The 17,014-nt window shown below is 38.8% G+C and overlaps 1 protein-coding gene across 1 annotated transcript in view; it reads right to left on the reverse strand.

Annotated features, from left to right (window-relative positions):
• NFX1 (nuclear transcription factor, X-box binding 1) overlaps positions 1-17,014 on the reverse strand; it is a 76,125-nt gene that overhangs the window by 43,450 nt on the left and 15,661 nt on the right. Inside the window, 3 exon segments of the mRNA XM_033057520.1 lie at positions 4,970-5,075; positions 7,342-7,419; positions 15,906-16,067. Of these exon segments, the coding sequence (XP_032913411.1) occupies positions 4,970-5,075; positions 7,342-7,419; positions 15,906-16,067 (346 nt within the window).

The raw sequence follows: 17,014 nt of genomic DNA on the forward strand, positions 1-17,014 counted from the left end.
AGTCTTATAGGAGGATTCCTTTTGTTAGAACAGAATCACACAACTGATTTTCAGACATCTCAGTTTTGACAATGTGTGTTTCTGAGACAGTTTTCTGACCTTTTGTTAATATGAACTAAAAAAATCTAGTAATTCAAAAACTAATTTTAAATCAAACTTCTGACTTTTGAAATAATTATTTTTTATGCATTTCTACAGATACACATGCAAAAGTCTCTGGTACACTTTAGTTTAGGCAGAAGCTACAGTATGGCTACAGTTCTAGCATATACTTGATCCATACAACATGATTAAAATTCAAATTTCATTCAGCACAGAGACATGCACAGAAAGAGCAGAAAAAGCACCTTAGATGACAAAGATGGGTGATACCTTTAGAGTCTTAATCCTGGTTTAGGGGATTAAGCAAAAAGCTAAATTAAATGACTTGACTGTTGCAAACTAAACTCAAAAAAGACAGGTTGAAGACTTCAGTATTAACTTCAGTTTGGTGAATGCAGAGGTTTTTTTAAACTGAAATTTCATTATCTATCATTAGCATGGAGGATTATTTTGCAATTTACTGCTGCTGCTCTAGAGAACAGGCATACAAGAAAAGTTGTGAAGATAGATACATCTAGGAAAAATTAAACTTCCATTTGCCTGACAGTGAAAATACTAGATACTGTAACAGAGCAAAAAAGGGACTTTTAACACTGTAGAAAAAGGTTACAGCACGAAAGACCTATGAAGGAATTCCAGCTACAAAAATTTAAATTAAAAGAGAGAAAATTTCATTTACTGCCTTTGTAAGACCTTTTTCAAATGCTCTCAAGGCCCTGCATAGTTCCAGTTGGCAGGGAGAACTTCAGAATCTTAAAAAAAGTTTTGCTTTGTCATGAAGTTTATTATCAGGAACATTTTATAGAAGGTTAAGCTAGATGTTTCTTTGATGTAGAACCTAACATTGCAAAATCAATTTCAGTATTTTTAAACAAAAAATGTGAAGAGAACTCACCCTGAGAAGTGTTATGCATGCCATAGCATGACACTAGCAAAAGGTGTGCAAGGCATTCCCCTTTCAAACAGCTGCTTGCTTGTTCCTGAACAGCCAAATCAGCTGTGTGTATAAATACTTACCATTTCAATAAATCTGAGTAAATTAGATTTATTGCTAAACCAGTTGATATGCTCAGACCTGAGCAGCCGGCCTAAGCCAGAACTGACTTACCAGCTGGATCCCGAGCACTGTGTGACTAACACTATCAGCTTTATTTAGCCAAAAACAGATGACAGCAAGCTTATGCTCACTGTTAAACACCAAATCGCCTGCTTGAAAAACAGTCACGTAACCTTGTGTAGTTTTCTGCAAGAAATGTATCATTTTAAGATATTTTCCCAACTGACATGAATAGAGACTTGCTTGTAGGGTATTTTAGGGGAAAACCCTCCCAGCCAAGGCCTGGGCCCTGGTTGATCAGGAAGCATGCCATCAGATTCAGGTGTTTCTGTGCTAAAAATACAATTAAGTCACTTTAACTTACTGATTTGGGCCTACAAAAGCTGGACCCACTTTTGGGGCCAATTTGGAGACCTCACCTACAGGTGGAATCACCACGTAGGAATTTTCTGAATTGCTGGGAAGAGTTCTCCAGGTCCTCACTGTGAAACAGGACTTAGCAGTGACTGCAGACTCAGGATAATGGTAAAGTATGTAGGCAAATTGGTGATGCATATTGTTGCTAAAGCCAAGCACGTAGTTTTACTGAATGTATAATTTTACTTCTGTGTTACCTTAATATTCATTGTAAAATAAGATCATTCTTTCCATTGCTGTCTGTGTCCTTTAAATGATCAATTGGCACAACACCAGTGTAATTACAGTAATTTCACGATTACAAGCCGCACCGTTTTGACCAAAGTTTTGGTGGAAACCCAGAAGTGCGACTAGTACTCTGGGGCGGTTAATATATTAACAAAAATGTGATATCTGCCCTTACCTGGTACCGTGCCGGTCCTGTCCCGAGCAAAAATGGTTTGAAATCCATGGTTTCCGGTTGTTCCGACAATGAACCAATCAGAGAACAGCTTATTGCCTGCCTGTGGATGGCGGCGTTACTGAGGGGTGGGAGGTGTTATCGGAGTGAGTTACCTCAGCGAGTTACCTCGGCAGTTTGATAAAAGTGTGTGATATTTCTCTGTGCTTTTTTAAGTGTTTTCAGTCTTGTGCGGCTGCGCGGCTGGCTGTCCTTGTGCGGATCAGGGGAGGGGCCGGGCTGGACCGGGCTGTGCTTATGTGGATCAGAGGAGGGGAGGGGAGGAGAGGGGAGGAGATGGGAGGGGGGGGGCCGGGCCGGGCTCGCGCAGATCAGGGGAGGGGAGGGGAGGGGCCGGGCCGGGCCCGCGCAGCTGAGCGGCTGTTTAAAGGCAACGCGGATTCGTTGGAAACGCTCGCAAAATGACCACACTATTGTTCGTGTCTTTTCCGGCTTGTAAATAAAACTTGCAGGGTACGCTGCTGCAGCTATGGTCTGTGTCTTTTTTCACTTGGAAATAATGTTTCCAAGGTCGGCACCTGCCAGTAAGCCCCGGCGATCCCGCGATTCTGTTACTAAATGACGACTTTGTGAAAGTTCGCCGTGAACAAAAGTGCGGCTAATAATCGGGTGCGGCTTTTTTATTGACAAAGACATCAACGTTGCCGAAACACCGGAAATGCGGCTTATACACCGTGCGGCTTGTATTCATGAAATTACTGTACTTATTTTCACCAAAATGGGGTGTGGTGTTGAAAAGGAAAAACAAAATAGCTTTTAGGATATCTGCAAATAGAATGACAGTTCTGGTCCAAACCTTATCACCTTATGGGGACATGTGGAAGGAGGGGAAAATGGCACACAGCAAATCCACAATTCAAGTAAGCAAATGCTTGCAAGAAAAAGTTCTGAGACCATCTAAGCTTAAGCAAGAATCATGAAATAGAATCCTGCCCCAGATGGCAACATCTAACCTCGAGTACTCTCTTGCGCAAAATCTCTGCCCAGATGCAGATCATGATCCAGACTTATCATCTGCATTCAAATAACAGAGCTCTGCATCTCTAACTCCACCACTGATACAGCAAGAGGCAACCAAGTTCCTACTTGCTTTTTGATAGAGCAGATGATGGCTGCCTGTGTCCTCACAGACTCCGAAGATTCCCCGCATGGGCAAAAGAAGTGACCAAAACATAGTGAGGAATGCCCAAAACTGGGAAGCACTGATGTTGAAAGTGCACTCCTCTCCAGTTCACTCTCCTAAGTTAGAGAGTGTCAAGAACATCCATTATCTTGATCTGCCTACTGTTGCCTTAATTCCAGGACTGGATGATCTTATCATGGTTTTATTAATGTGAAACATAAAGCTGAATATATAACATTTTAAAATATACTACAACTGGTCACAAATTGGAACTCAATTTTCACAGCTTTTATGCAGATCAGATTTACAGAGATTAAGAATTTGCAGCACCCACAATGTCACAATATTGTCACTACTCTTCCAGAAGACGTCCCAAAAGAGAATGCCAAAGACTGAACCTCTAGACTAGGACAGGAAAGAAGAGAAGAACATCTGCTTCCAAGCCCTTTCCTATAAAGTTTGTCAGGCAACAAATTGCAGTCAGGTAGTTCTCAAAGTGGTTAAGAAGTCTGCTTATTTCTGAATGGGCAAAACATACGTCCATGAACACAAGCCTCTTCTGAGACGGAGGCCTGCAACTGGTCTCCAAAAGAATCAGTGTTCTGTTCAGGGCATCAACTACATGAAGTGTAGTCTGAAAGTTGATCTGATCTAGCATGAATCTATAAATTAAGAAAACAGCTCTGACACTTAAATGAAATAAAATGCAAATCTGTGTACATAAATACATAATGCATAAATATAAATGAAATCTAATACTGAAATCTACTAGAATATTTTCATGTACAGGAAAGAAGTACTGAAGAATTATTTTGACATTCAATAAAATGTTGAAATATATTTGAAACAGAACACATTAAATGCAAAGTTCAGAGTAAAGTGCTAGGAAAGTTCTGAGCTTTAGCAAATCTTGGAAATAGTGTCAGATGACAATCTATTTGTTGGAATGACTGAAGTTTTTGACTGTGTACCAAGAGCAGAAACAACTGCTTCTATCACAAATTCCTAAAACCAGAAATATGAGCAGATGTTAAGGACCAACTTCTATGGAAATTGAAGCTAGATACAATAGGAACAACATGTAATTTGTTGCTGACTAGCAAGCATACATTGAAAAAGATCATATAATGGTGTTAATCTTAGCAATGCTACTACACGATTAAAAAAAAAAATCTCATGTAAAACATCCAAAATTGAACAGAGCCCTCCTCTGCCTCTCTTCACTGAATTATACTAATAAAATGTTAGCAGAACCAATCTGAGTTACATACACTGATTAAAATCTCCATAAGAGATTCTGATTAAACTATCTGATGGTCTCAACAAAAAAAGAAATAAAAATGCTCTCTTATCCTCAACAGTTTGCAAGCCAAAAAAAAAAAAAAAAAAGAAGCGGTCTTTCAGTTGAAACAGTAGCACCTATCTCAAATTTAGATATTCAAACACTTTTACATGAATAACAGTGCCTGAAAAATTTGGACCACTGGACATGTTCCGTTACTTTCAGATACTATTATTTCTCTACTTCAATGAAAATTCTTGAAACCAGGTCAGATAGCTGGTTCAGTTCCTAAAATATGATAGAAATATTACTACAATTATTGTAGACCTCCTGTTCATGCTCTCATATGAACTCACTTTAGACATACCAACACAAATAACTTTCAGGCTTTTCATTTCTTTCAGGTTTCAGTTGAACTATAAAACTCTATAGGTTCTAAATCTCTAAGCATATCCTGGAGTAAAAAAATAAGCAAATACAATCTTCAGAAATTTTCTCCCAATGTTTGTATGATAAACATTTACTTACATGTTGCAAAGATGTGGACAGTCCAAACCCTGCCTCTTCTTTCCACAAAGTTCCCCGCAGCTATGTGGGATCTCATTTCTATTCCATTCAGGATTGTGCACCTTACCTAAACCATGGCAAAGCCAAAAAGATATTTATTGCTTTGAATACCAGACTTCACTTGTGAAAAACATACCAAAGAAAAATGTGGTATTTTAAATACTGGCAAGAAGTCTTCGTTGACAAAAAAATTGCACAAATGTTTATGTTTTTCTGTACTGATACAAACTCAACTTCTTTAAAAGGATGTACCATTGGAATAGCAAGCTCCAGAATATTATTTCCTTCTGTACTCTCAATCAGCAGACATGTAGGTAGCTGATACATTAAATTAAACTACATAAATAAAATACATGAAAACTAAAAGCCCCCTGTACTTGGTCAGGCTGCACAGTAGGTAAGAAAACTGAAGGGTGAAAGTGTCTTGCTGTCTCAACGCAGCAAGGAGGAATAAAAAGGAAACAAAGTAAAAAGATACCAATCCCAGAAAGTAAGATCTCTCTAGTATGATGATGAGGAATAGGGAATTAAATGAGTGGGCAAATCATGAAAGTCACTTCTATAAAAGAAGCAGACTCTACATTAATCAAAATATTAAAGATTAATGAATTTTGATGAATGAAGAAGAAGTCTTAAACAAGAAGTATGTTAGCTTCAAGTATTCTGTATTTCAGATAAGGACTAAACCATATTTTTATTAATCTGAGATATCATCAAATCTCATAGCTCTGAGTGCACAAGATGGTCATCAGGGTTAATTGCCATCATTAACACTGTCTTGGCTTTCTGCAAAAGAGGAATGAAATTAACAGTGAAGCACCTGAGCCAATGTTACAAATTTGAGTTATGATAATCAAAAGCAGTAAGAAAATGTATTCTTGGTGACATAGTTACATAATTTTAATTTTTAATATATCTTTGCATATTTTACAGCATTAAGTTAGGAAAATATTAATAAATACTACAGATAGCATTTATTCACCTGAGTTCCAATTAAACTAATTGAATATCCAGGAAAACCTCAAAAATCCGAAGCTTGAGAAGACAAATGAGTTACAAATTTCCTCATGAGTGGAAGGGTGAAAAAAAATTTAAAAATCACACTTAACCACACTCAGCACATAGTTAGTACTTTGCATCAAATAGAAGGTAGCTTCGCCTAAGCAACTGACAATGTCCAAATTACATATCATTAACGTAAAACTATCTACAGAAGATTAAACTCTTCTGTTACTACATGGTGCAAGTAATAATTCTGTAGACAATTTAAGGTTCTTACTGTAGATCTCATAAACCATGAAACAGTCTTTAGGCTCAGGAGAATTTCTTCCCTATTCAACAGACAGATGTCCTGTCTTAAAAAGTCTAATTTCCATTTGGTCTAATTTTCAGTCATTGTCATTTCATTCTAATTGATTGAATTACTATCCCTAGTAACTGAATTATTATCCCTATATTCTTAAGATTTCACACACTGTCATACAAAAACTGTCTTAACTGCATTGCACTGTTTCTAACTGATTCACTGACACATTTGAGTAAAAAGTTAAAACTCTCCTATTTTAGCAAATCTAGCTTCTTTAGGGCAAGTTTACTGATAGTTTCTGTCTAAACTTCAGAACACTGCTTTCTAGAAAGTGAGGTGAAAGTTTCTAGTGACTCTGATTTAAGGAAAAGAAAACTATGTGAAAACAATACAGATCACAGAAGTAAAGATTCCAAACAAAACTTATTCACATCTTTGCAATTAAGTAACATAATTCATTTCACCTTTTTTTTTTTTGCATTTATTTGTATTTATGGCTTGGTGAGTGCTGTACTCACGCCATTTATCTTTTCTATTAAACACGTATCTACAAAGAGGTCTGAGAAGCCTGAATATTTTTTCCTATTTAAGCTCCATGTGCCCCTGAACAACATAAATTACAAAACTGCTAAATCAATTTAAAGGTTTAGGTAGCTGCATCCTTGAGTTGTGTACTATTTGGTGTATCTTGCCACAAAGAAAGACATAACACATGCAGGTTATTCCACTCCTTCTACAGAAGGAAAACCCACAAGATACCAGCCAAAACCTATCATTAGTCCACAAAAACCACTATTTTTACACAATGATATGAAAGTATTTACCACTTGGGACTTAGCATTTTCTTATTTTTCAAGCAGCATATACATGATTCTCTGTGCAGCCACCTTCCAGTGTCAAGAAAATTTTTTAAAAATTGAGTTTCAGGAACATACGCAAATGAGCACCAATACTGAAATTCATATTAACAAAAAATAATCAAAAAGATAAAACTGTTTTTCTTTGCAAAAGCAAGTGAGAAACTCACCACAGAAACAAGTGTAAGTTTTAGGTACTTGCACAGAAGCATTCTGACAAGCTGGACATCTCCAACCGCTATTGCCATCTGTAGATTAAAAAAAGATAAAAAATACTTGAAGTAAATAAAAGACCTAATCTGCAAGCCGAGAACAAGCTCTTCTACTTTGTTTCTTACCACAGTTGCAAATAAACTAATTTTTCCACTTATTCAGAAGTGGTGAGAAAACACATTAATAAAAATACATTTTATACAGTATTGATATCAACACAGTTATGGTATTTCATTTCAATAGCTACCACTTTTTATTGAAGCAAAACCAGATTTTAAATTTCCATTTTTTCTATTATCATATGCTTTGTTATAACATGCACTGCTAAAATATAGACAGTCTTCACCATATCTAAAGCTGTGAGGAAAAAAAAGCGTTAAGAGAGGGAAATTGGTGAGGAAAACATAATTAGCTCACACAAAGCACCAGCTGTACTTTCCTTTTCATTATCCTCTCATGAGTTCATGTGTTTTGTAGAAGACCAATTTAGCATTGCCTCACGTCCAGAATAAACTAGTGCTATATAAACCAGAATAATGTTATTTATTCATTTACAGTTGATAATACCTAGATATTGACTAGGACATTATTCTTCAAGTTGTTATTTTACTAAATAGCAGTTTTCTTGTTTCTGTGTTTCAGAAGGGTGCTGGCTAGTAGTAAAGGAAGAACAGTAAAGTGGAAGAAAAGCTACATTAATTAAGACTTTTCATTCAGTACACATCTTGCTATTAAGATTAGAGTCTGAGAGCACTACCAAACACAAAAGGGGTCATAAACAAGACGGGTATGTTTTTATATCTATGTATACATATAAAGAAAAAATTGGTTAACACTTTCTGTCTCTCTTAATCAATCCAGTGCTAGTAAATTAATAAAACTGATTTTAGAACTGTTCTTCACTATCAAGAAATCTGACCAAGATTCATGATCATTTCATGTTATGAAAGCAGAAGGGATTGCAAACAGGAAACTCTACCTATGACTAGACAACTGCAGTGCAAGGAGAGGCACACCTTGGTTCACCTTCAATAGGGCTGAACAATTTATGTTACCCATCACAATGTAAAATCGAAATTATTTTCACAAATTGAAATGATCCAAATTACAGACTGCCTTGACAGTCTAGAAATGCAAACCTAATGCCTCAATACTTTATGCCCATTCATACCCCTCTTTATCCCAGCTCATATCACTGTGCCACCAAGATTGCTGCAGAGATCTGTACGATTATGGGCTGAGCAGCTCAAGGATAATGGCACAAGGCATACACTCTCAAATTCATGGTCAAGACCAATCTGCATTTCCTGACTGAGACTTTTTTTCCTTTGACTGCTAGAAACTGAAGGATCTCAGATGAAGCAATTCAGAGAGAAGTCTTGAACGTTACAGGCAAAACAGACAGTAGACAACTAAAGGCATATTTGCTGACAAAACTGTAAGCACCTTATGTGGCTCCTCCTAAAGCTAGCAGACTAAACACTATGGGATTCCTTATGAGATTACAGTATAGTACAGCATATTATACTTAATTACTGCACTAACAATTTCTTTCATTCTTATTCCATGTTAAGTTTTGAAAAGCTGTGAAGGTATGACTACCCTGAAAGTTTCAGAAGGCCAGCAGAAGACCTCTCCTATCAACAACTCCTCTGAACTTGGATGCCTAGTCCTCTACAAGGAACAGTTTCTCTAGAGTATAGTGAAGGTCCCCAAAAAATAGGAACCTATTAAAAGCAGCCTTGCAAGATATACTTTCTTCTTCATCACTCATTATGTTTGCTCAAAGCACACCAATGTGTAGTCACCCCCAAGAGACATGCAAGGTTGCCTGCCTTCCTTCAAAATTAGAATAAAAGTTTTGTTCCAGGATACAGGTGCAATTACAGTAGTACAGAATGATGGTAGGATGACTTCTGATATATGCATTGTAAGAAGTGGTCCTGCAAGCACTCCTTACAAATCCTGATTACTAAAGAAAGTGAAAATGAGGACGATCCTACAGAAAGAACATTCCACTTTCATGAATCTTCTCATGAACAGAAGTGTAGTAGGGAGAACTCCAACCAATGATACCAAAAGGACAGTTGTCTAAGCAGAATTAAGACACCTCATTCCCTTTTACTAAAGATTGTTTTAGTAAATGCTATCCTCTCCTTCCTTCTGGGATAAAAAGATTTCTTACTTGAAACCGTTTACCAAAAATTGTAGTAACTTCTATTTTGACTACTGAAACCCAGAAGTTTAGAAGTGCTATGTTAGAGGCCAGCACTGGACTGGTACAGATCTGATACACTTGAAAGTGCAGCCAAAAGGCAGAAAAAGACAGCTGTAATACCTCAAGTATCTCCAGTCCTTCCAGTCAAAATGAAAATACCGGTAAAACTATCTTCTCTACAAAGAAAGAACAAATATTTAAGTAATTTTATCCTATAAAATTAAGGACATAAATTAAACACTACTTAAACATCAGTTTTAAGTAGAAGATGGAAGGGGGCAAGCAACAATTTCCCCTATATAATCAAAGATCTTGCATGCAGTGCAGGTATTTTTGTCAGACAGACCTTAGCTATGTGATACCTTAAGGTCAGATTCCTTCAAAACATAATTTAAATGTTAGTAAAATGCTTGCTTCCTCACAGGAAAGAATCTTTCCACATGATGGCACAGTGATGCACAGCAGAGTTCCTCCTCCTGACCAGGATATCTCTAAAATAAAATAAAAATCCATTCTCTAGTTCTGAGTGCTGCTGATAATCCACATTGTAAAAATAAAGATGGGGAAGATGTGTGTTAATGTCTTCACAAATTACTTGATCTGGAAGAATGGGTGCGGGGGTCACTACAAACCTAATCATATGAGAAATGGGTATTAAGGGCTTCACATATGACTCTATCCGAAAGGACCAATCACGTTCTTGAAGAATGGGCGTGGGGGTCACATCACAGAAACATCAAGCCGCCCAAGTTTATTCTGAAATTCAAGGAAAAATGCACAGGCTAAATAGACTTATGGAAATGAGTTTCTCCACCTAGGATGGGCTTACAGCTAGTTTTAATGGTCATACAATGTGTGATGGGGGTGGGGGGAGTATACATTTTCAAGGGGGAATATTTTGTAGGCAGTTTGGGAAGTCTGTACCTTCCTCAAACCAAATGGGGAAAAGAGGAGGGCAACATGCAGCTGGGAGTTTAAGATAAAAGGAGGCTGCATCCTCCAAAAACTCAAGAGACTCCATGGGAGTATGGCCTAGTAGACTCTCCCTTCATTTGAACAAAGTTGCATGACTCCGCTGTCTCCTTTATGGCCACTGACTTTTCACTGTGTGGTTTTCCACACAGTAGGGAGGCAAGCAAAGCACCCACTGTGACGAGGCTTTGGTCCCAGCATGGTGTTGAGAGTATGACTGACTGCTAGAGGGTCTTGTGAACGGGAGAACTGGGAAGGTTCCTTAACACACCACACAGTAAGCAGATCAAGAAGAGAGCAAAGCCTTATGACTCCCTGCAGATGATCAGGAGACACTTTCACTTGCCTTGGCCAAACCAGCTGTCATTTTTCAGGTGACTGTCAAAACAAAAGAAGGAAAAGAAGTCTCTGAGGGAAAACATCTTCAATATAGCCCAAGAAGAGAGATACAGGAAAGTGTGAGAAAACTTTGTTACAGTAACCTAGTTCTAGAAACCTAGAAACCTGGTTCCTGGAACCTAGAAATCTAGACCTAAAACAGTACATTACTTCTTCCCATCTGAGTACATAGAGCCATAAGCACGTTTTATCACACTGACATAATAATCCAGAATACTTCCCTTTCCTTTTCAACTGCACCCACCCATCAATGCCAATCTGATGGCCTGCTGTGGATCTCAAAATTCAGACAATAACACCTGCATTACATCAGTGAGTCTGGTATGAGCAAAACATACGTACTATGTGTTAATAAGCACAAATTACAAAGCAGAGCTGTACACTCCTGTTTTTCACTTCCAATAAGTGTTCTGTTGCATAGTGTCCCAATATTAATTAGTGTTGGCATTCCAGGGCTCCCATCCTGGCAATGCCTTGCTTTCATTAATGCCAAAGCTTCCCCTTGCTGAGCATTGTGCCTTGTCCCCAAAGGATCCATACCTACTTTTCTCTTGTAACAGACACAAGTCACTAATGTTCTGGAAGACGGAACTACATGAGATCCCTACGAGTGATGTTATCTACTTCCTCCAAGTATTCAGGATTTCTCTGATCCAATTCTGTCATCACAAAAATTGTGAGAAATTATGCAAGCACACACACTTTCACCCTTCTGCTATTAATCACAGAGATTAAGAACTGCTCTCTGTGCAAGGTCCTATATGAAGGGCCATTCTCACTGAAACACTGTTGGTGGTTAGGATTTTTCCTTTTTTTTTCCCCTTTTCTTTCTCTCGTAGAATTTTGTCCCATTTGTTGCTAAGAGAAAGTAACAACTGGTACCTAAGAGAGACAAAAGAAATTACCAAGGTGGTGGAAGGGTGCAGCTGACTACTCTCTTACCTGAAGGGCTTTCCATTGGGAAGGGCATCTTAGCATTAGAGGAGGACAGTTAAGCTACTGCTTACCATGGGGAGAATTCACTGCCACTGTAGCACTCAGCCCTGCACTGTTTGTTGCTTACTGTGGGTGAGCCTTTGCTCATAAGAGCAGCCGTTGAATTGGGAACTTACTTGTGGAGGCCAATGGGCTGACTGAGACCACTCTTCTTGGATGGAATGCCCTTAGGGGCTAACCTCCCTTGTAAATGCTAGGAAAAATTCCTCCCAGCAAGTCGTCCTGCTCTAGGCAAATTGTTTGTACCCCATTGGTCCTTCCCCCTTTGCTCCGCCCCCGAGCCCTCATCGGATTTGCCTGTTGCTCTACCCCTCCCCCATCTTTCCCATATAAACCCTGCTCCCTCAGTCCTTCTGAGCGTTCCTTTGTCCCTGGTATCCTTCATGGAAGAAGCTCAATAAACTTCTCTGTGGAATACCATAGGAGGCCCAAAGAGGATTCACAAGACCTAAATCATTTTGCCCGGAAGTGTGGATATGCCGGTGTTGCCAAGATGTCCTTTCCAGGACACTTCCCTGGAATGTCATGGCACTCCACCAGCACTCCACCACGACACTTAGTAACACCTGATCTGATTGGAAAGGACCCTCACCATCTATTTAGGTGCCTCAGGGGAAAATCCAGGACCCTGACCCCCTCCCCCTTCCCAGAGGCTGAGTCTCCCTGGCTGCCCACGGCTGCTGCCACGGAAAAGTCCAGCTGCCACTGCCCAGCCCCACTGCTTTCTGCTGCTGCCTCCCTTTTTTTCCTACACTCTAACCCAGCACCCTGTGTCCATGCAACCCCTGCAGCCCCTGTGAAGGCTGTGAAGTTTTCTATGACATTTTGTTTGCCACCCCAGGGGGCGTGCTTGCTTCTGCCATCCCAGCAGCTGCTCCAATGCTCCTGCTACAGCCCATTTTGCCATCCAGCCTGCCTGCCATTACCATAAGGCAAACATGTCTGAGTTCGCACCACAGCACCCCCTGCAGGCAAGGGAGAATTGTCGCACCCACCCTGCCCGGCTAGGAGCCACCAGCGCCCCTGGCAGCTGTGAACGGAACTGCATCCAAGGGGAAAGTGCCCGGCAGCCCAGAGAAGGCTGGGGCTGCGGTTGGGGGGTTTTGTTAGTTGTGCTGCCATTGAGTTTTGTTTGCCTTGTTATACATACTAGTATATAGAATTGTTATTCCTGTCCCTGTACCTTTGCCTGAAAGCCCCTTAATTTCAAAGTTATAATAATTCAGAGGGAAGGGAGTCATATTTTCCATTCCAAGGGAGGTTCCTGCCTAGGAACCTCCCTTGGCAGACGCTTGTCTTTCAAACCAAGATACACTCAGTTGCTGCGAAACATAAAATGAACATTCAAAACTCATCGTATTAGCAAAATAGGCCGGAAATGAAACATACCAGTGAAAAGTTTGGTTGCTGAATTAGATAAAATTTTCTAGAATTCATTATAAAATTTGCAGAATCAAAGGAAAAAGTGTCCAAAAAACAAACAAAAAAAAATTTCCCCCTCCAAAACCCAGCAAATTATGGAATTAGGTAGATTACAGTGTCCCATTTCTCCCACAGCAGACAATAATAACTGCCAGGATTCTAGTGAATTTCTCATTATCCAAAGCCTGAAAAGTAGAACATATACTGAAACAATGTATGGTAAAACAAATACACTCTGAAGTACAAAATCTAAACAAGATGGGGTAGCAGAGCCTTGCAGGTCAAGAAATATGTACTGGTGTTTTTATTGGAGCTATGGCATCAGCTCTGCTGAGGCCACAACCTTTAACTTCAGTTAATGATTAGCTCTAGTTCTCTCATATGCAGAGTACAGTAACATATTTAGTCTACAAATTCTTACACAAAAAGCAAATGGCCCAAAATTTTGCTATTTTAAAAGCTTTCAGGATTCAAGCATCTAAGGTTACTGTCTTGAAAGACAAAAGCCCCCTTAAGCAAAGTGAGTCACTCAACAGTCACTCTGAGTTTGGCTTGTAAAGTTCACCAATAAAGTTTGGTTTTTAACCTCTTGAGAATGTTGCTGCATTTCTCCCATGTGCCTACCTCAGGGTAAAGTAGTACCTCAAGTCCCTTTGAAATAAACTCATTGAGTGAGAACTGGGGCTCACCACCAGCCCTATCCAGAAGTCTGACTATGCATCTTCTGCAAAAAGAACTTTGCAACCAAATCCTTTCTGCAGGAGATTTACAGTCAGCAAGAACTTCTCTCAAACATTTGGAACCAGTGACATCATATTTCCTCAGTCTGCCCAGAGAGATACAGAAAGACACACAAAAAATGGCAAATGCTGAACAAGCAGGGCACAAAAAAAAAATAAAGCCTACTTCAGGATTATCATCTTCAGAGTATGTCTACACCATTTAACTGACCTGAGCAGCGGCTGCAATTCAGCCTTAGCTTACATCAAAGGATTCAAAGTGCCGAAATTTCAAAAAGTGGTATAATACAAAGAATCTGAAACAGTTTAAGCTGATAACAAAGGCTGAAACTTTCTGTTTTCTCTGAATTCCCTTTCATTGCACAGCTTGAGGGATGGATTTCAGAAGTATTTTATCTGAGAAACAAACTAAAAAGTGGTTGAGTAAAAGCAGACAAATAATGCATGAAGTGCATCTTCTGCTTGACTGCTCAGCAAAGCACAGATGAGAGATGAGACATTTCTTGGTGTGTAAAAACATAGCCATAAAGTTTTGCATCCTGATGGACTGATTTCATTGAACGATCTTACGTATCCAAATCTGGAAATTAGGTTTAGCTAGAACACTGGAAAGACTTGAGTTATGAGGACTGTATAAAGCATACACAGAACCATGAAAAAAAATTGATTTAAAACTCATTTACAGCTTACTGCTTGTAGTGAACCATTTGCACCTTATGGCTAAATTTTGCCTTAAACAAGCTATGTAAGCTTGTTTAATTAAAGGAGAAACTTTGAACTAAAGGAGAAACCATTGTTGGCAATGAATACTACAGAGGCAGGGTTTTTATGCAATTTCTCTCCTGCACTGCAAGACACCACCATGCAGCCACACAACTCTGAACTTGGAACCTTTGTTCAGAAAATTTTTCCAGGTACACACATACATTCAAGGCCCCATGTTTGACACTACTAGACTTCCAGAACCTTCCAGAAAGAAGACTCTGCATACTTCCTAGAGGAGGAACTGGAGTGTTTACCAGGCAGCAACTAACAGAACAAGAGGACACTGTCTCAGTTTGTGTCAAGGGAAAATTAGGTTGGATATCAGGAAAAAGTTTTTAACTGAAAGAGTTATAAAGCATTGGAATGGTCTGCCTGGGGAGGTGGGGAGTCACCATCCCTGAATGTGTTTAAAAAAAGACTGGATATGGCACTTGGTGCCATGGTCTAGGGCATGGGTTGGACTCGATAATCTTGAAGGTCTCTTCTAACCTAGTCATTCTGTGAAGAACCAGGGTTATAAACCCCCCAATTTTTTATGTGTATGCATGCCCCCATCTCCAATAGACATCGTGACATCACGGACCATGACCCCCTGCCATGTCACCGGAGCTATGGGTGGTGATTGTGCTCTCTTTTCCTGTTTTTCCTATTTTCCTCTCTTAGGGTGTTCACAAACTTCAGAATGGGTACAATATCCCTTCTCCATTAAGTTTTCTTCCACTTAAGGTTTCAAAGCAGTTCTAATAAAATTTGTTGTTGTATCAATTAATTGGTATTGTTTTGATTTAATCCACCCCCAGGGATCCCTTTAACAAGGAACTTGGTTGCCTTGCCTCAGAGGTGGGTCACACTGCTATCTTCAACAATATTTCTAAATAGTTTTCACTACATAAGCAACACACTAATTTGGCTATTATATATACTTGAGAATATACAATATATATGATATATACAATATGTATACATAATATAGGATATATATAAAAAATATTTTTGAGAAAATACCAACCTTCAGCTTGTGAGGCTGGTGATCGTGCCCACTTCTTGATGCAATTCAGGTGGAATACATGGTAACAATTCTGACAGCTCCACACTGGGGCTACTATTCGGACCACCTCACAGCACACCATGCACTCATACTTCTCTGTGGTCAGTTGTTCAATCAATGACCCTGCCAAAAAAATATATTACTTGTGCATAAAAGAACAGCTAGCTGAGAAATGAAACTCAAATTAAATTCCAGTATTTCATTTAAATTATAGCAAAACTTATTTTACCTCTGTGGCTATAAATACGGCATTAGTTTAGTCCCAGAAGATTCCAGTTTGATACCTGCTATGTATTTTTTAAACTTCAGAACAGGAAGAAGGAGTATAAGATTTCTATTAAAGTGGCAATGTAAATTACACTTTGACAAATAGCAATTATTCTGATCTTATGAATTAATTAATTGTGTTAAGACTGGCAGAAGTTTGAGATTTTACTCATCACTTTATATAGGAAATTCATCTTTGTATACACTTTAAAATAAAAAAACGAATGCTCCTAAATACAGAAATCTCTGTCAAAATTATATTCAATTCCTATCCTTAAGTATTCCCCAGGAGATGACACAACAAATATTAATAGCCAAGGACCTGGATTATGGGAATAAACCCTATATAAAATGAGTGCTTTAGGAGTAGAATTACCGGGAAAAACAGTCAAAGTATAGGGTCTTTTGAGCCATACGAACAAATGCAAAAAAGTACTTCGAAAATAAAGCAAGAACCCCACATTAAAGTCAAAACAGCCTGATGTGCAACCATTAAAAAGGCACCACATAAAGCTTGATTTGTGTCAGATTACTTCTCACCCTTCAAGGTAAGACTACCAAATACACCTTAGAAATGTCCACAGGATTTTAAAATATATCAACTACAAGTGTACAGTGTAAAATGTACCATTTTAAGATTGTACCAATACAAGTGTGTCAAAGACTGAAATGTTATGGTTTATGGCTTAGACATTTTTATGGACTTTTGCCTATTATAGCAAATTGTGTAACAAAAACTGCATGGAAGACCACTGTCCTCTGAATGGGGTCCCTGGGTTGAGGCCCTCAGCTGTGAGCTACAC

Source organism: Catharus ustulatus, chromosome 1 (assembly GCF_009819885.2).
Source record: "Catharus ustulatus isolate bCatUst1 chromosome 1, bCatUst1.pri.v2, whole genome shotgun sequence".
Classification (NCBI taxonomy): Eukaryota; Metazoa; Chordata; class Aves; order Passeriformes; family Turdidae; genus Catharus; species Catharus ustulatus.